The sequence below is a fragment of the Marmota marmota genome, unplaced genomic scaffold, assembly GCF_001458135.2.
Source record: "Marmota marmota marmota unplaced genomic scaffold, marMar, whole genome shotgun sequence".
NCBI classification, from domain to species: Eukaryota; Metazoa; Chordata; class Mammalia; order Rodentia; family Sciuridae; genus Marmota; species Marmota marmota.
Genome location: NW_025999990.1, coordinates 2,416,159 through 2,436,996, shown reverse-complemented (window position 1 = coordinate 2,436,996; position 20,838 = coordinate 2,416,159). Strand labels below are relative to the sequence as shown.

The 20,838-nt window shown below is 35.8% G+C and overlaps 1 protein-coding gene across 9 annotated transcripts in view; it reads left to right on the top strand.

The window, feature by feature from the left end:
* Positions 1-20,838, top strand: part of Mast4 (microtubule associated serine/threonine kinase family member 4) — a 555,412-nt gene that overhangs the window by 293,029 nt on the left and 241,545 nt on the right. For 6 of the 9 annotated variants that reach the window (XM_048806078.1, XM_048806083.1, XM_048806079.1 and 3 more), the window contains 2 exons: positions 705-736; positions 19,069-19,104. In XM_048806078.1, the coding sequence (XP_048662035.1) occupies positions 705-736; positions 19,069-19,104 (68 nt within the window). The remainder of the gene's footprint in view (positions 1-704; positions 737-19,068; positions 19,105-20,838) is intronic. The other 3 variants (XM_048806082.1, XM_048806089.1, XM_048806081.1) reach the window with 1 other exon arrangement.

Sequence of the window (20,838 nt, the reverse complement as noted above, 5' to 3'; positions counted from 1 at the left end):
TGGTTCTTTTCCAAAGCTCTGTGGTTAGGTAGATAATGATCTTAATTTGAGATAAGTGTGAGAACCTCCTTTTCAAACTCTGAAACCCTCTGGTAATTGTTGTGGCCATCTGGTTACATTTTAGAGGTTCATTAACCTACTTTTAAATATCTTAAGCAATAAATTACATTCATTGTGAGAAATAATACCAGAAGGAATCCTTTGACACCATCTTTTATTTTAAATAATGAAGTAAAATATTTGGTAAGCATCCTATTTTACATGAATTTGTTTCTTTTGAGGACAAGGTAGTCTGATTTCATTGCCCTTTTCATTTCACCTTTGATTTAATTGTAATCTTTCAAAATTTCTCCTACTACTTTTATCTATTTTTCCTGTTCAGAGAAGTCCTTTTGTTCTTCAGATTTTCCTTATGCTCAATTACAGGGCCATGCTACTCAACTTAGTATTTTACTCTAGGAGAATTGATGTTTTTTGCCCTCCAGAACTCAGTTAAGCTGTGTTTATACCTTAAACACAGTGTGTAAAGAGAACAGTGTAAGGAGGGCTTCAGTATGCAATTATGGCATCAAAATCTTTTCAGTATAGAGAATGCCAAATCCAGTATAATGAAGGATGGTACATTTTATGTTTGTCTGGTTAAGATCCTGGTAGTCTAAGGTTAATATAACATCTTCTATATGTGTTTTTCTTTTCTTTTGCAGAAGGAGCTGAGTCTTCCCCGAAGAGGAAGTCTGTAAGTAGTAGTTNAAAAAAAAAAAAAAAAAAAAAAAAAAGAGCAATAATTTTAGATTCATGGAAAAACTACAGGATAGTTTGCCTAATGTTAACACCTTACATAGCCTTAATATATTTATCAAAACTATGAAATTAACATCGGCACATGACTGAAGAATTCACTATAGACTTTTCTGACCAGGTGTTCCTCTGATGTTCTTTTTCTGATCCAGAATCCAATCCAGGATACAGCATTGCATTTAGTTTTCTTATCTCCATAGAGTCCTTTGGTCTGTGTCTGTTTTCTCATTTTTGCTTTTTTTCTTCACACCCTTGACAGTTTTAGGGGTACTGGTTGGATATTTTGTAGATGACCCTCCACTGGGGTTTGCCTGATGCTTTTTTTATGGTTAGAATGGAGTTATGGGGTTTTAGGGAGAATAGTTCAGGATGAAATGTCTTCTCATCATATATCAAGGTGTACCTGGTGTCAGCCTGACAGCTATGGTGATGCTAATGTAATCACCTGGTCCAGGTAGTGTCTGCAGAGTCTCTGCCATGATGTTGTTATTGTTCCCTTTCCATACTCTGTTCTATGGAGGTAAGTCACTAAGTCCCCTGTTACTCCCAGGGCGTAAAGAATGAAGCTTCATCATTGGAAGGGGGGGACTTATGTACATATACTATTTGGACTCCTGCAATTCTTCTTTATCTTTTAAAGCATACAAAGTTTAAAAAAATGATATTCTCTAAACACTTGTGGCATTTATGTGTAAAATAATAATACATGTTGTTTTATTTGTATATGTATAGCTGTTAAATACATATAATATTTTTAAATGTCCACTGTGAAAATGACTTGGAAATATAAAACTTTATAGTTTTTCTCTGCTGTCTTCATGAATGAAACAAAAATATTTCTTAAGGATGGCTAAGGAAAGGATCAGAATCATTTGGTTCCTCTTGTCATCTTGGACCCTCTGTGAATTCTCTTCCTGGATTTCCGGAAACCTTTGGTTTGCTTTTATATATATATATATATATTTTTAGGCAGGGTCTTTCTCTTGTTGCCAGGATGGCTTTGAATTCCTGGGGTCAAGAGGTCCTTCTGCCTCATCTCCCCTGTGCTGGGACACAGGTGTATGCCAACATGCCCATCTGTCCTCAGTCAGGGGAACTCTAGAAAACCCCAGAATTCTCAGACAACGTTGATTTTACTTCACTTTTATTTTCAATGTAAATATTTGTTAACAGTTTTAGAAAGAAGGCAAAGGAAATACTATTAGGCGAATAATGATTAACAGTAACTCTCGAAAACACTAAAAGTCAGTGAGTAATCAATATCAGTGAAAATAACTTAAAAAATTTTAATCTTAAATGTTAAGAATGTATTTAATCTAGTGATAACTAATAATTAGCATATTGATTGGTTCAGATAAATTCTTCTTGTCCCTTTTTCCCTCACTTTTCTTCTCACCTTCAATTCTTGCCTGATACTAAATTCTGAATACATGTTCCACACAATCCAAACGCAAGCTTGAGTTTATGACTTGGACTCATATCACATGTCTTATCTAATTATCCAAGTATGTGTTAGTGACTTTATCCTGACATTACGAAAATAAAATGAGGACACATACACAGAGTACTGTAGGGGTTTGGCAGTAAAGTGCCTTGGTGCTGTTCATTTATGTCTGACCAGTGCAGATTTATCAGCATGCAGTCTCCATACATTAGGGCAGTCACTGCTCCCTGCTCAGCCTGTGATTGCTTAGCCCCCCTGGTATTTGCAGACTTTCGCAGCTACTGTTCACAAGGTCTTGGCCATGGCACATTCATTTCTCTCACTTTATTACCATCACATCTGATTCCAATTTGCTACCAAATTGAGTTTCCAGTCCTGAGCCTGACATTCGAGCCGTCAGGTGGATTAGCTCCTTCAGCTTGGTTAGTGTGGTGGCTTCAGGTCAGTTGACACTGGCCTATTAAATGTCCTCTGCTCCTCATCTTGGAATCTAGGCTGCCGTCCCGGAGAGGAGCAGGGCTAGGTTACCCACTGTAACCTTTCTCCTTGTTTAGAACTCATAATTCTAGAACTACTGGAAAGACTTCTGATTAAAAACAGAGTTGGTTTTTATCCGTTATCTTGCAGTTTCAGCAGCTTTTTCTTAGAGCGAAACAGATAGTTTATGGTCCGGTCATTTGAGGGGATTTGATTGAGTGAACTACTTGAGTCATTCATTTGACCCTGTCTCTCTTAGATCTTCCTAGTGATCTATTTGCATAGATAGTTGAAGTCCCATCTGATTTATCATTTTTTTTCTTATTAATGATAATACTTCTGATGTCTTCTGTGCTGCTGTCAGATCATCTTATTGGATAGAGCAGTATTACCCTTTTGGACTCTATGCCTTTTGCTATGTAGCAGCTCTCAGTTCCTTTTTAAACGAAACAATATGGTGAGGAATTCCTTCTAGGGAGTTCTCTTTTTTCAACCTGAATGCAAAACCAATTTCTAGTGACAGGCATAACCAAAGATACACATGTAAAAAATAACTCATTGGTTTTCGGTTTGCATTTCAGCTCCCAAAGAATACTGTCCTGGTCAGAAACTTTCCTCTTGTCATTAGGGCTTTGAGTAAATGCAGGTATATTTAGGTTTCAGAATCAAAGTGCCAGGGTCAGCACATACTATAATTTTTTTGTGACTAATTCAAGGATTCAAGAAAAAAAGAAAAACCAAACAAGAAGAGCAAAAACTAAAACATCCTTCAACCCTGCAACCCTTGAAAAGAAATTCTGAGCTAATTATTGATTGTTCTTTCTATTACTAAGCAGTGATGCAATTATCATAACTTGACTTGGAAACACGTTTGCTGGTAAATAGGGAGGGCATCCTCTGCTTTGGTTGACTCTGATCACTAAAGGCCACTCTGCAAGATGAGCTGGAGTAAATTTCAGTTTTTAGAAATGATACCAAGGCTGCTGTCTGCAGCAAACATTTCAACATCCAATAATATAAGGGACAGGAAAGGAGAGTTTGAAGTTAGGAGGGAAACATCTTTCAAATGATAATGCTCACCCTGGGAGGCAAAAAATAAATAACATTTATGGGAAAGAATAACCCAATTTGGTCAAATCTTTGGGATTTGTAGGATACTTCATTTCATGTTCAAGTAGCCACATGACTCATTGTTTCCTGTTCTTTAATTAGGGTCGATATGTAATTTTTGGGTAGGAGTTTTTCTGAATCCCTGTTGATTTCTTTTTTTGGTGAACTTGTTTGCTATGTTTGTTGGTTGGCTGGGTGGTTTGTTGTTGTTGTTGTTGTTTGGTTGGTTCTTTTCCAAAGCTCTGTGGTTAGGTAGATAATGATCTTAATTTGAGATAAGTGTGAGAACCTCCTTTTCAAACTCTGAAACCCTCTGGTAATTGTTGTGGCCATCTGGTTACATTTTAGAGGTTCATTAACCTACTTTTAAATATCTTAAGCAATAAATTACATTCATTGTGAGAAATAATACCAGAAGGAATCCTTTGACACCATCTTTTATTTTAAATAATGAAGTAAAATATTTGGTAAGCATCCTATTTTACATGAATTTGTTTCTTTTGAGGACAAGGTAGTCTGATTTCATTGCCCTTTTCATTTCACCTTTGATTTAATTGTAATCTTTCAAAATTTCTCCTACTACTTTTATCTATTTTTCCTGTTCAGAGAAGTCCTTTTGTTCTTCAGATTTTCCTTATGCTCAATTACAGGGCCATGCTACTCAACTTAGTATTTTACTCTAGGAGAATTGATGTTTTTTGCCCTCCAGAACTCAGTTAAGCTGTGTTTATACCTTAAACACAGTGTGTAAAGAGAACAGTGTAAGGAGGGCTTCAGTATGCAATTATGGCATCAAAATCTTTTCAGTATAGAGAATGCCAAATCCAGTATAATGAAGGATGGTACATTTTATGTTTGTCTGGTTAAGATCCTGGTAGTCTAAGGTTAATATAACATCTTCTATATGTGTTTTTCTTTTCTTTTGCAGAAGGAGCTGAGTCTTCCCCGAAGAGGAAGTCTGTAAGTAGTAGTTTTGTTTCCTTGTTTTCTTTCTGCATAATTTGTCACGTTTGTTCTCTGACTTTGTTAGACTTCAGTGGCAATTAGAAGATTAATGATAATCAACTGAGTTAAGAAAACAAAAACATGTAATTCATTTATAAAAGTCAAATAGTAATGATTTCACTGTAATTTCCAGATTTTTTTTCTTTTGGTATTATAAAACAAAATGTACATTTATTTTGGGAAGATCTTACTTTTGAAAAAAATTCCGTTGTACGACAGATAGTAGAAATTGATCTCAGAAATTAGTGCTCATCTGTGTGTTCTGGAAGTCTGTGATCATTTCTTATACACTTTATTTTATGCAGTTAGTTGTGTACTTTTGCATGTGAATTGATAAAGACATTGAGTCTGCTGAACTTTACTCTTAGATCTAGATCTTATTGAACTGATTCATGAAGTATTCTTGTATTAAAACAGAAGATTTATGAACCTTGACTTGGTTTCTTTATAAAGTGTCTCAACCCTTCATTTTTTAAGGCAAATAATATATTTGCATAAATCATAGCTTTTTCATTAGCAATTTGATGAATGGAATTAATTGCATTTAATATGCTACTGTGTTCAGGGTAGATTTGTTATTAACTAGTACTTACATAAGAACGGATCTAGAAATATTTAGATTTGCTCTCTAGTTTATATTGAAGAAGTTAGTGGAAGGGCAATTTCTTTTTAAAAAAATAGTGTAATCTTTAAGATAAAATTTCACAAATCTTTCTGTGGAAGATTAGAAAAATATATGGTGACTGTTGAGATAAATTGAAAGGTAGGATTCATCCTTTCTCCTAAATTTTGGAAATATTTAGCCTTTGTATCTTGGAACCCAAACCTCATGAGCTGTGAACACTGTATTACAATTTTTCTCCTCCTCCTCCGCCCCCTTATCCTCCTCCTCCTTTCTAAGTTTAAGCTTCCAGGTGGACACTGGATAATTATTCTTGGAAATTTTGCTTAGACAGATTGTCATTAGCTTCCAGCTTCCACTTCTCTGTACTATAGGACAATGGCCAAATAGGTTGCTTTAGGAAATGCCCTTAGAATTAAACACTTTTCTCTTTTGTATCATTATTAGGACTCTTTCCTCAACTTGCAAGAGTTCAAACTTTTGATGTTTCCCATCATAATGAGAAATCACAAATAAGAAAAAATAGACTAAAACTACATGAACTATCTTTATAGGAAAAAATCTTAATTTGTTTATACTTTTATTTAGGGCTTCAACACCTTAGATTTTTCTTCTATGCCAAATTTCAAAACTTTAGAACTTCAGACAAATTTTGCTAGCCTTTATAATAGATTGTGCTTAGTTCTATTAATAACTTTCCAATATTTTTAAATTTTTTTTTAACATTTACTTTTTAGTTATAGGTGGACACAATATATTTTATTTTTATGTGGTGCTGAGGATCGAACCCAGTGTCTCACACATGGTAGGCAAACACTCTACCTCTGAGCCATAATCTCAGCCCAATAACTTTCCAAAAATTTTTAGAAAGATCGCAGTATTTAGCAAATTGAATTCCTTATATCTGTTTAGAGCCATTTCTTGTTTTGCAGTTGCGTCAGTCTTAATTCTGTTAATATTAACTGATAGCCAAGAGTTGATTTGAAAATTTACAACAAAAAAGAAGATATTTAAATTTCTCTACTTGAGAATGGAATCTTTAATGAAAAAAAAAGATAATGAGTGAAGTTTGTTGAAAGCCTATGCTTTAAGTACATGATAAGGGAAAGAATTGTGTGCCATTTAAAATCCCCTCCCCAATAATTACCAATTGACTATTCAGAGGACAGAATAAAACCACAGTGTATATGTCAAACTAAAGCTATCTTTTCCAGTAAGTTTTGTGAAAATACTTCCCAGTGAAGGAACTCCACAGTAAACATGCTATTTTGTATTTTCTATTGAATATAAATATTCTCCCCCAAATTAATGATGCCTTATATAGCTTTTTTTTTCTGGATCCCAAGGCCACTAGATGTTTTCAATGAACCCCACAGTGTCAGGAGTCATTCTTCCGATGCAAGGTTCTTTTAGGACTTTGAGAAAAAAAATAGTTCTTAAAATAATTTTAGGAGTGATTTTAATGCAAATCCAATGAAGAAGGGTATAAGTGTATCTTTATCAGGTAACAGTATTAGCCAACATCATGGTACCTGGTTATAAGTCCCTTTAACACTTTCTCAGCTTATTTACTGCCCAAATGCCTCCTGCATGAATAATTTCAAAATCTTTCTATGCCTTCTCCCAGAAGGTGTTTTGGGGCTGCTGTTCTGTTGAGTCATGTTTAGCAATGAGCAACATCACAGTATAGTACAGCCCTCATTTTTTTTTAGTTACATGGTGATGTGATTGAACTTGTCAGAGGGTGTGTCCCTGCAGAGTGGCTGTGCTTTTCAAAGGAGGTACCTTGTTTTGGTGATCTGCTTCCAATTTGTGTGTCTTGAAGGGTTGATATTTTTAAATAGCATTTGCATCATTACATAATTTACAAGGTCTGTTAGATTTGTTGAAAACATTTGAGTATTGTTTAGCATACACTTAAAGATCATTTTTATGTCCACAATGATAGATAAACATATACTTAAAGCTTTCACAAATAAAAGAACACAGAAAATATGCTTTTTATTATTGCTTAAAAGTATGAAAAAGCAACTTATAATCTGTCTAGAAAAATATAATCCAGATTCTTCCTAATTTTCAATTTACAGTCATTTTGAACGAAATAACTTGAAGGCTCTCTTGTCTTACATACATGTGAAAAGGTGGCAAAGGCAATTATTGCAACCTCCTTTTTTTAATAGTAAAAGAAAGTAATGAAAAAGAAAATTCAAGGGAACTGCTTTCAGGCCTGGTATGGCAAGTGACTTCAGATCAGTTTTCCCAGGCTTTCCAATCCTCTCTCTCTTTGGGCAACAGACTTTAACTCTGCCCCAACGATCCTAGATTTTTTTGCTTTAATTTTTCCATTCAAAGAATTTCTCTTCACCACAGCTTTACACACACACACACACACACACACACACACACATACATTTTAGTTGTAGTTGGACACAATACCTTTATTTTATTTATTTTTTATGTGGTGCTGAGGATTGAGCCCAGGGCCTCGAGCATGTTACGTGAGCATTCTTCTGCTGAGTCAAAACCCCAGCCCTCACCAACGCTTTTGATCCCATATTCTTCCAGCATTTTTCCTCTCATTCTTCTTGGAACTAAAGTTATCACACTCTTTGCCTCCTCTCCTCCCAGCAACCTGTCAAAATCATGATAGCGCTATTCAAAGAAGTACTATACTACAGGTAAAAGGATTGTAGTGTCTGTATCAACAGATATGATTATCAAAAAACACAATGAAAATTCCACAGGCAAGAGAGCATTAGCATTGTAAAATTTAAAAAGATGCAGAAAAAATAACATTTACTATAAATGTTATTTCTAAGAACATTTATAGTAAAAGTATAAAAACATGCATGGAAAGCAAGTTTATAATAAAGGTTATTTACTAGTGCAGAAAAGGACTGAAATGGGAGTTGAGTGGCTCTACAGGGAGTTTTATGTATCATTGAAGTAATTGTGTGCACATGTGGTATTTGTATTTTTTATATTTTACCCTCTTTGTTTTTGTATTGAAATGTTTTACATAAACTACTCAGTGATTTTATAAAAGTAGAATTCAAGCTGTTTTAGCCAAGTATTTACACAGATTTAAAAATTGATTTGAAGAAAAATTATATAAAAAATCTGCTTTGAATAAGAGAATATACCAAACCTGCATTTTGTTTCCTGAGGGTTTTTGGTTTGCTTTTGTCTCTTGCTGAACATCGGCCCCAACGAGTGCAATTTTATAACAATTGGAAGATTTGGTGCAGTAGCCACCTATTGGTTAATGGCAAAACATCACAGGAAAAAAAAATATAAGGATAAATTCTGGTACTCTTGAAATGCCTCATTATAATACTAACTACAGGTAGGGGAGGGGAGGCAATTGAGATAACTGCATATGTAATCATATAACATTTAGCTTCTGAACTGGATTTGTTGCTCTGGATTTTTAGCCTGACTTTGACTGTGCTTTTGTACTCAGCAAGGAACCCAGTATGTAACTTACCCTGTGTGGCTGTTTGTGTAATGGACACAAGACTGTATCTCCCACCAGATGGGGAGCCTGGAGCAGTGATGGTGCTGTGCTTCTTCTGTCTAGCCTGCCCCTAAGCCTGCTCTGTGAAGAGAGACCGTGATTCTATGGCTGTTTGGCAGATGCCAGGTTCTTTGTGGTTTATATTCAGTGCGGGACACAGAAACACCCTTCACATGATTTTGATGTTGTCAATAACTAATCTGAACAGACTGTTTATATAAAAGTGTATTAGTATCGTGGGTCTTTTATTGAGGTTTTTCCCATATTTAGAACTTAAGTCCTCAAATGACATTTCTAAGTGGAAAACTCTCTGGGAAGAGTTTTCGTTTAGGCAGAAAGGGAAAAAAAGAGTGGAAAAATGAAAAAAAAGCCCAAGATATGACCTAATGGATGGCTAGAAACAAAACCAAGGTGTCCCTGGCAGCAGCTGCTTATTTTTAAAGGACTCCTTTGTGTTCTGTTAATTGCCCAAATAAACAGCTCTCCAGGACAGAGACTGCTTCTTCTTCTTTTTTGAATTCCCTAGAGTTTCTTGGTAGCTTTTATACCCCAGAGAGAGGAGCAGGAAATTGGTTATGCTAGCTCCCTCCTCTCCTCCCATACTGCTTTTTAATGGTCTTACAGATTTCTCTACACAGAGAAGAAGGAAATTGTACTGTCTATTCTTAGCAATAGATTCTCCCTGTACTTAAAATGGTATTTCTTCTACCTTGTTTAATTATGAGCCTCAGTGCATTGTTTCTAGGTCTGTGATCTATAAAAGTTTCTGCGATTATTCATTTCTTTTAGCGGAAGCAATGATTGACACTTAGGTGACTTCTTGACCTTATGTTCTTTGGCCATATATACTTTAAAGATTCTTAATGGGTATCCAGCAGCAGGAACCCAAAGAAAAAGCAGCTCATCATGTGCATAGCAGTCCTGGAAAAATATGTCTCTGCATGCTGAGGAATTGCTGGAAGTATTTAAATTACTGGAAACAAGATGAGTCTTGGCTCATCTTAATGTCTTGATCTAACAACAATACCAGCATCTTGTAACAGTATTCCTTTCAATAGTGTTTATGTTTCTTGTCTATTCACCTTTTTTCCCATTATTTAGAAAGTGGTTGGTGTCCACTAGCCCTAGAGTAAGTATGGTAGATGTCCATATTGTGGTAGGTGTCCACTAGCCATGGAGTAAGTATGGTAGATGTCCATATTGTCTATCACATGCTAGGCCTGCTGGGAAGCCCATCTCACTTCCATAAAGGGGCTGTCGATCTTAATAATTGCACCTACTGCAGTGCCACACATCCCAGTGCCAGAAATCCATTTGCTTGGATCTTGAGGATGTTTTCCTTGGTACCTCACTGTAGCAACCATACCTTTGGACACAGAGAAGACTGTTCATTAATGGGAGACTTCTGGTGTACTGTCCAGATATAAGGCTACCAGAGAGTAGAGTAGGTGTTGAGAACCATTGTGCTTCATGAATTATGAACTGATTTAACTCATTTCTAATTTTGCCTTTCTTGGATGGGTGTAAGAGTGTTTAGAGATGGGTAGAAAGATGAGAGTGATCAGCAGAGGGAGACAGTGTTGTCAAAGAACAGTTAGGACCATAGAGACAGAAGAACCTGGCAGTCACAAGAAACTCTGGGTGGAGCTGAGCCTGTTGGACCTTTGAGACCGATTTGTCATACGGTAGATATACTGAATTGCTTGCATTAAATTAGAAAGTTTCTAAGGTTGAATTCCTTATTTTGAAGCTAGATAGGAAGATAGGAAGTAATCTTATATGTAATTGAAGAAGCTTGGGTTAATGTAATTGTACATAGTTTTGTGTACTTAAAAAAAAGTTACATTCAGACATGGTATATTCAGAGCATAATGCCTTGACTGGCTGTTTAGAAAAGTAGTTTGAGTAAAATGAGGTTATTTCCAAAATGTAAGGAGAGGAAATCACCTTGGTTTTACAACTGATGTGAAATAGATTTATGAGATTTTCAGAAAGGTGAAGGCAACATTTCCTGAGAGAGAGGGAAAGAGTTTAATTCAAGCAAAATAAAGGACACATAAGCCACATTTGGATAACTTTTAAAATAAATTTATTTTCTGCTTAGCACTTTCTATCTTCCCCCCCTCAAATATTGAAGCAAGAATTCAAAATATGTATTCTCAAAGCCACAAGAAATCCAGTGTCATTTTGAATGTTAGAAACCCAAAAACAAAACGAAGAAAAAATTGAGTGTTGCATCTGAATTAGCATTTAAAGTGGCATGTTTATATAAAAAGAGAGCGGTGTAATATATCCTGAGAGTAAAGAGAGGATTTCAGACTGGGAAGAATGTCAATTGCATTTATATATTCATAGAGTAGCCGGTTTGGTATTTGGCATGTATTTGCATCATTTCTTATCACACATGCACTTATCTTCTGTGAAATAGTGAGGGAGGAGATTTGGGAGATGGAAACAATGTAGGATTGATATTTTTACCTTTGAAAATAAGAGGAAGAATTTACATTTGCTCTAGTGGAGAGGGTTAGGTTACCCTAGGGGAGGTTTAGATTTTTCGAAATAGGTATGCATTTCAAAAAAACACTGAAGAGTGCAGATCCAAATCTCTCTCTCTCTCTCTCTCTCTCTCTCTCTCTCTGTGTGTGTGTGTGTGTGTGTGTGTGTGTGTGTGTGTAAGAGATAGATAGAATGGGGGGGGGGGCACTATGGATGCCTGTGTACTTTTAACTGATTCTCAAGATAAATCTAAAATGACACTTTCATTTGAGAACTACTGTTCTTAGGTGAGCTTCAGGAGGTTTGAAAGTGTTGGGGGTCCTAAAAACATGAAAGAAAATACCCATTTCATATTCACTAGGATAACTTTTTAGCAAGTCCGAATCCAGCAGGATTTGGGGGAAGGTTTTTCAGTGAGAAATTCTTTGTAGTAAGACCTATACAGAATGGCCCACTGGGACAGGTAAATATATGTACTTTCTCACTGAAAGCCACCTTCTCCAGTCTGCAAATCTGTAGAGAATCCCTGGGTAGCCATCCAGAGTGTGGACTCAGGACACACTGCCCAGTTTTGAATCCTCTCTCTGCCACTTAATCAAGTATGTGACTTCAAATTGTACTTAACTTCCATGTGTCCTGGTTTCCTCATTGGTAAAGTGAACATACTGTAATATTCAGGAATTGTTTAGAAGATCAATTAATATTTCTAACAAGGTTATAATAGTGCCTGCATGCAGTAAACACCATGTGTTTTGTTAAAACATGTTAGGGATTATACCTTGTTCCTTCTTCCTCCAAATTCTGTCTTACTGAGTTAGACAAAAGACCGCAATATAGACTGGGCAGTTTCCTTAACACCAGATAATTTGAATAGCTCTTTCTAGGGGCTATTTTGTTTTCCAAGGAGAGGTGTTAAAGGGGGAGTTGACTTCATATCCCTGGGTTGATCTTTCACTCTATCCTGTGATCATAAACCCTGATATAGAAGTTTCTACATGTGCAACAGAGACAGACCTATACATATTGTGGCTCTGTATCATCAGGATGTGGGGGAATGAAATCCCTGTGTTCAATGGCCCTTCTAGAATAATCTTTCACTTTTCAGCATAGTATATAGGTCACTTCTTGAAACTCTGTTTTAGAGCAGAAAAATGTTGATGAGAATGATGTGGGGCATTATAGCTGTCCATATGGAATATTTCAATCATAGGATTATAGAACTAAAAGAAACCTTAGGAGAAATCTGATTTAAAATAGCTTTATTTGATAAATGAATAACTGAGAGCTCAGGATTTGGGACCTGCTTTGGTCAGATAGTGGACTGATTTTCAACCATGATGAGGATTTAGGGTTCCTGACCACCAGGGACTGGAGCAATGTTTCTTCTTCAGATCAATATGCTCCAGTCACAAACATGGGTGGCAATAAGGGGGTGTAGACATTTAGTTCTAGAAAGACATGAATTTTAGCAGTGACATCCATGGTATGGACCAAATAAAAGATAAGCTTCAGAAAGCATGTTTGACTTTACCATCCTTGTCACAATTTCTTTGAACTTTTTTGGAAAACAAGACCAATTCTTAAAAGCTTCTACTTAGCACGTAGGAAAACCTTGAGTCACTCACCTACCACTGCCAGGAGCAAAGCATACCTCAGAATAATAAAGAGACTAGTGATGGGGGTGCAATTGTCCCAGCTGCAGCAACTGGCAACCCCCAAATATATCCATCATCCAGTTAGACATGTGAGCAGCAGCTGAGTTCTGTATTGCCCTCTGTTTACCCACATTGCATGGTAGTAAGTTGGATGCTCCTTGGCCCTGACAGGAGAGGCAATTGTGTTTCTCTTAGTGTCCTTGGGTCCCTCTGTCACAACAACTCCTGGAACTTCAACACCCTTCTCTTTTACTTTTGGTGGTAGCAGACTGTCAGACCTAAGCAGCTGCAAAAGAAATTAATGTGTTTTAAGGTTACTTTTTTTTTTCTTTTCATTTTTTGCTTTACTGCAGTGGGAATCTTACCTTCTGAGGTTTTGGGGGTGTCATTTCTTTCATCCTAAAGACACATACATTGTCTTTTAACATGTTGTTTTGTAAAGTCTCCTTTTTTTGGATGAGGTCCAGGACTTTCCTGTGTTTATATGTTGTAACATGAGACACGCCTGTGGAACATACCAGTAACTCCATAATTCTTCCCTTCTCGGTGACCATCTGAGCTCTGCTTCACATCACACATCATCCAGAGAACTTTTGGCTCTCACCCCTAAGAGATGCTAGGCAGATAGTTCTTTCAACACAATTGCTCGAAAGGAAAAAAAAAATGACTGATTATAGTTTATGAATTTGATTTGCAGGTGGACATAAATGAGTGGCATGAATTTGACCTAGAAGGACATATTTTAATGTCTTTTTTAGAGTGAAGATTCTAATAATAAATTTATACATGTATGGTATGGAGGGAAAGATCTTAAATGCCTGTGTTTTAGAAATATGAAATATTTTTTTCAAGAAGTGTTTGGATATTTTAGAGATACTTACATGAAAATATTCTTAGGTTATACTAAACTAATAGTTTATCTTTGTGTTCTTTATTGTGAAGGAAAAAAAAATTACTTCTAACTTCCTGTGTGTCTTAGAGATGCATGGGATTAACCTAGTGGTGACATTAGCTCTGAGTGCCTTATTGTTCCTAAACCTGGGTTTTCCTTGGCAGTCTGTCATTGTTATGGGCAGTGGTGTTATGGGCACCCGTGGTTTGTGCTTTTACTTAGAGAAGTCAGCTTAGAGGCAGAGGTTATCTTTTTGATTTATTTTTTAAGAGACTGAAGAGGGCATTTGCTTTTGGGGTTGGCACCACGTGACTTCCACGTGTACCTGCTGTAGAAAAAGTGCTAATGTTTTTTTTGTGAGGGGAAGCTGGGACCTTCCCACTAGGCTGGGCAGCAGGGCCACTGGAAGGAAAGTTTTGTGTCTTTTCCCTACTCCCTGGGGCCTTTCTGCCAATGTAGTAAACACTAGTATTTGTTTTGCATGGGGCACATGAATGAGTTCACCAGGGGTTTTGTAATTCAAGGTGTCAAGCATAGTGTTTATTATCTTAACAAATCAAGAATCAATTATCTGCAAGAATAAGCAGAAGGTTTTTTTTATGTCTAGGGTAAATTAGTTTAAATGCTAAAAACAGTCCTTGTGGATTAAAGAAACACCTAGAAGCAATGAAGTATGTTTTAAAAATGAACTTGACATTACATATTGAAATGAAATTAATAGATCAGTATACAGGTTTCATGTCTTAGGGGAACAATGGCAGCTTTTTTAGGTATGCTTCCAAGGTATTAATTTGTATGTAAATGCAGTTGATTCTGATAGAATCACAGGGAAAATATTGTTGTCAAACATATGGATAAAAGCATATTACTTAATTATTATCTTTGAGAGTTCAGGCCACTTAGCTCTTTTTTTTTTTCCTATTTACTTTTTTTTTTCCTTCTTAAAGAGGTTGCCTGGAATCTTTAAGACCATGGTAAAGATGGTGATGGCTGTCTTTTCAGATATTTGAAAGGAGGATTGTAGCAAAGATAGTTCAATGGGGTACTTCATAAGCCTCTGTCTAGTCTTCCACTCAGCACACACCATATTTACTGTTTAACATCACCTAGGCTGTACTCTGTTAACATCCCAAGAACTGTGAGATCTGTTTCTTTTAGCCCAGAGCAGAATATAACACAACAAAACAACTCGCCACCCCCACACAATGCTTCCTCTCATGGAATTCCATGTAGCATGAACCAACATCCCAAGAGCACTATCACCTTCCCTGCTCTACCAGTTAACATTGCAGTTTTTTCCCTTTAAAAGCCAGTTTTATTGAGGCATAATTGGCATACAATAAACCATGCATAATTTGAAGTGCATAATTTGATATATTCTGACATGTATACACCTATAAAACCACCACCTCCAGCAAGATAATACATATTATAAGTACATGTAATTTATGTTTATATATTATTATTTATATATTTATACATTATTATTATATAAATAATATATTATACACATAGTGTATGTATGTATATTCATATATCTCCTATAAGTTTTCCTTCACCATGTACCCCAACCAGGCAACTACCAATGCCTGCCATCCCTAAAAGTTTGTATTTATTTAAATAAGTAATTGGAACAGTACTGTACCTACCCACCTCTATTTATTTTTATTTGTTTTTTGATCTGACTCCTTCCAATCAGCATCAGGTTCTTTTTACACTGCCTGGATTATTGTGGTTTAATGTAAGACTTGAAATTAATTCTTGTGGCATATGTTAACAATAATTCATTACTTTTTATTGCTATATTGAATGGTTGTGCTACAGTTTGACTGTTCACTTGCTGATGGGCATTTGAGTTGCATATCCTTTTGGTCTTTATAAATAAATCTGCTATAGGTTGAACTCTAATACAAAAATTTGAACTCCAAAATGCTCTAAAATCTGAAACACTTAAAGTTGCAAGAATTTTGGATAAGAGATGCCCAAGTCATGGAAATGATCTGTCAGTATTTTCTCCTGTCCTGGGACTTGTGTTTTTATTCTCTTTGTAGGATCTGTTGAGAAACAAGAGTTTTTAATTTTGCTCTAATTTATTGACTTGTTCTTTAAATGCTTTGGTGTTAAGTCATCTTTGAATAATCCAAGGGTGCAAAGGCTTTCTCCTGTGTTTTCTTTCAGAAGTTTTAGAGTTTGCATTTAGACTAATGACTAATTATGAGTCATTTTTTGTATGTGGAGTGAAATATGGATCAAAATTCGTGTTTTTACATACAAGTATCTAATTGCCCAAGAACCAATTGTCAAACAAACTATCCTTTGCCCACTGAATTGCCCTGTACCTTTGTCAAAGCTCAGTGTCCCCATATGTGTCCACCCACAGGCTTTCTATTCCATTTTGTTCTTGGTCTATTTGTCCTTATACCATTGCCATGCTGCTTGGATTATTGTGGATTGATATAAGTCTTGATAATAGTAGTGAGGATCTTCTAACTTCCTGCATCTTTTCCCCATTGTTTTCACTATAGTAGGTTCTTTTACTTTAGAATCAGTTTTGTCAGCTAGTATAAAAAGCCTAAGGGGATTTTTTTTTCTTTCTTTTCTTTTTTCTTTTTTGGAATTGCATTGAATCACAGATCAATTTGAGGAACTGTGAAGAGTTGATGAGTAATTCTGATGAAACTGTAGCCTAGAAATGGATTGAAGAGAATAGTGTGTCAGTGGCTACAGTATGGAGAGATGGGGACAGGACTACCTCCACAGGGTACTTTTGGTGTAAATGAATAACCCATGTTGGGGAGACCAATATGAGAAATGAGTGACCAGAAAGGAGTTCATTCTCTGTTAGAAAGCCCTCTCAGAAAAGCCTAAGGGAATGGTTGGGTGGGTGGTTGTAGAAGCAGCTCAGGGAATTATTTCTAGTTGAAGTTTGAGAGAACTACCCACATTTCTTCTGGAAAGAACTGCAGTGGAGAACCTGGAATCCAAAAGTTAGTGGAGGAAGTATAGAGACCAGGAGATGCTCAGAGGCTTGGGAGAAGGCCACTGCCTGAGGAGGTGGTTGTGCTGGGCTTGGAGAGTATGGCATTAAACTCTAAGGAGCAAATTATATAAAGCAATGAAGGCCTGTTGCACACTTGACCAGAATATTAATCTAGAGCAGTGGGTCTCAACTCAGGGTGATGTTGCTCCGGAAGGTCACATTTGACAATTTCTGGAGACATTTTATTTGGTGGAATTATTGGGGTGGGGTTAGGGTTTCTTCTTCATTTGGGAGATGCCAGAGATACTGCTCACTACCCAATAACTTACAGGGAACCTCTACTCCCACACCAACAAAGAATCACCTGCCCCAAATGTCAGTAATGCCAAGGTCCAAAGCCCTGGTCCAGAGAGGAAAGAGCAGAATCAAAGGTGGAATGAGAGTGAGTGTTCACTGGAAAAAAAATGTTCTCTTGTGTAGTGATGGCAGAAAGTTACCTGGATGTCCAGGAATTGCTGTGAGACTCTCCTTTGGCAGTGTTTTTGGAAGATTCTTAAAATATGCTATTAAATAAAACTAGAATTCTTTTAACAAAAGAATACCTTGACTACAAATAAATGGAAGGAATTCAGAACGTCTGAGTTAGTTCACTTAAGAAGAGAATGAATGGTCATGGCAATGTCCTTGGGTTTATCAACTAGTCTGCTTTTGATTACCTGTGATAGGAAACCTAACCCAAAGTGACTGGAAAAAAATAAAGGAAATTTACCAGCCAATATGACTTTTTACACCAGGCTTCATGTGTGGGGATTGATCCAGAAGGTCAGGGCTATCGTAGAGGACCCTGGCTCTCCTTTCTCCCTCTGCAGGCTTCCTTCCATGGACATCTGACAGCAGTTCCCAATGTTATTCTTTTTTCTTGTTCACTTTCACTGGGAGAGAATCTGTCTCTTTCTGCTATCATGGATTTCTTGTTGATTGGACCATTTTAAATTCTGTGTCCAGCCATGAGCATGGCAATGTTTATAATGTTACTCTCATTAGCTCAGGCCTCTGCTGTCCAGCGCAGTAGCCACTAGCCACATGTAGCTATTGAGCTCATGCAATATGACTAGTCTAAATTGAGATGGGAAAATAGAATGTGAACTATCTCATTAATAATCCTTATATTAATTTCATATTTAAATGATAATTTTGGATATATTGGGTTAGATAAAAAAATATAAAAACTATATTCGTCTGTTTCTTTTAAAAGTTCTTAAATGTGACTACCAGAATTTTAAGACCATGTAAGTAACTTGGAATTATATTTCCTATGGAGAGCAGTAGTGTAGACCAATTAGGAATTCTTAGAAATGAAGTGTTGTCAATCCTACCTGAACATGTGGCTGATATACACTGGGGAGAGAGAAAATAGATACTGGGCAAGTCACCATAAATGAACACAGTCATGGTGGTGAGACTGGCATTACAAAGATTTGTTCATTTGCTACTGTTTTACTAAAGATGAATGTTTGGAAATTCTAGTACTCTACTGCCACTAATCCAAGCTAATTTTTTTTAATTTAGTTTGGAAAATTGTTTAATTAATCATTGTGCTCTTAGTAACTAGTGAAATAGCACAAAGTTACACAGAGTGGAAGAAAAAGTCCCCATCCCTTTCAACCCCTGTGTCCATTCATAATCTTAGGTGGCCATTGTTCTGCTGGTCTGTGTCTTTCTGTTCCCTGCTCCATGTCCAGGCAAGTGTGTTCGCAGACATTGACTTGTTGCAGTCATGGCTGCTGCCTGTCCTAACAAAAACGTTAAGCACTCACTCTTCAATTTGCTTTTTTGACTTTATCAATCTTCCAAGTCCCTAGATATAGATTTATCCTTTTCATTTTAATGATTATGTAATATTTTACATGATACATATATTACATTTCATGTTATTGTTTCTTTATTAATGGACATTCATATTATTTTCAGTACCTCCCTTTCCTCCCCATTTCCCACCCCACAACAAACAATGCTACGATCAACATCTTTGTACCTATATCCTTACGTGCTGGTCCTTTTTTTTCCTATAGGATAGATTCCCAGAGGTGGAATTGCTTGGTCAAACGGTATGTGTATTTTTAATTTTAATAGATATTGCGAGCTTACTTTACCCATAGGAATAGCAAATCACCTTCACACGTAAGAGTACCCATTTCCTACATTCTCACCAGCACTGGATGCCACTGCCCTTTGTAATTCTTGCTAATCTTATTATCTCTAACGATTATTTTAATTTCCATCTCCTTTTCTATCACTAATGCTAAATATATTTTCAGTGGGTATTGTCTATGAATTTTCTCTTTTTCATTTCATGTTCATTTTAAAAGCCCATTTTCAATTTCTAGGAACTCTTGTATTTTAGAAATATTAATCCTTTGTTGTATGTTTGCAACTATATCTTTGTAGTTTTTATCTCTGGTTTGTAATCTTTTGCTAAATGAAACCTGTTAATTATTGTTTAATCAAGCACGTCTTCTTTTCCTGTATTGCTTCTGAGTTTTCTGTCGTGCTCAGGGTGGTACCATCTACCTCAAGGTCAGATAAACACTCTCTTAAGTTTTTTTCCTCCAATTTTTAAAGAACATTCTGTTTTACTCTGATTTTAAGCTTCATACATGATATGAGATAGGATTCTTTTTCTTTCCTAGATGGATAACCAGTTATTTAAGTCCTACTTGTTATATAAGAACCTTTATTTTTCCTGGGATTGAAATGTTACCCTGGTCTCATGTAAAGATGCCACATGTTATTGTATCTATTTCTGGATTGTCTATTCTCATCCCTATCTGTCTATTTCTGTTCCTACACCATTCTGTTTTGAATGCGGTGGCTTTCTTGTGACTTGTCATGTCTGGTAAGTTCTCATTCACTACTCTTCTTTTCATACTTTACATGACTGTTTTTGCCATTTATTTTTTATTTTCCATATTTTAGTTTAATTCTAAAATTTAAAATTGCAGGAATTTTATCATAAATCGTTTTAACATGAAAGGTAATACAATACTACACAGTAAAAAGAATCCAAAATTAATATTTCTCAGTATGGGACCTCTTTACCCATGTTGATAATTGGAAAAATATTTACTGATGATTTTACTGAGGATTATTTTTTATCAATTTTATTTGTTCAAATGTGGTCTTACTTCATGTCTATTCTAATTGTATAATTACTCCAAGGTACAGAAGCGGGATTACAGACATAATATTTTAATCTGTCCATGAAATGAATCATTGTATTAAAGCTTGTTTCCAGTGAATATAATAAATAAATAATTTGTATTTCTTTTGCTATACCAAACTATGAAATATACTCATATCTAGATTGGCTGAGGGCTGTGTAAATATAATGTAAACAAGAACTATCACTGCAGTTCATAATAAACCAAGTATTCGGAATCTTTTATGATTTGATTGTTTTTAAGCAAAGAGTTGAGTATGTTATGGACTTCAAAAATTGTCACACTTGAAATTTTAGAGAAAGTTCTGTAATATTTGATGTTTTTTACAATTCTTAACTTTTAGTATATATTAATATGATGTTAACTCACTTGCATTCATGAATACTGACATATTTGATTGATTTTTTTTGAAACTTTACCTGGTACAATATTAAAGTAATAAATACCTTTGTGTTTCCTAAAGGTATTTGAATTATTGGAGCTAGACACTAAAGTTGCTTGTGTTTAAAATAATGGTAATGTTAGCTTACAGATGAATGTATATATAAACAAACGTGAGGTCTATCTCTTCTTTCTTTCTTTTTTACTTTCTTTTCTTTTTTTTTTTTTTTTTTTATATTT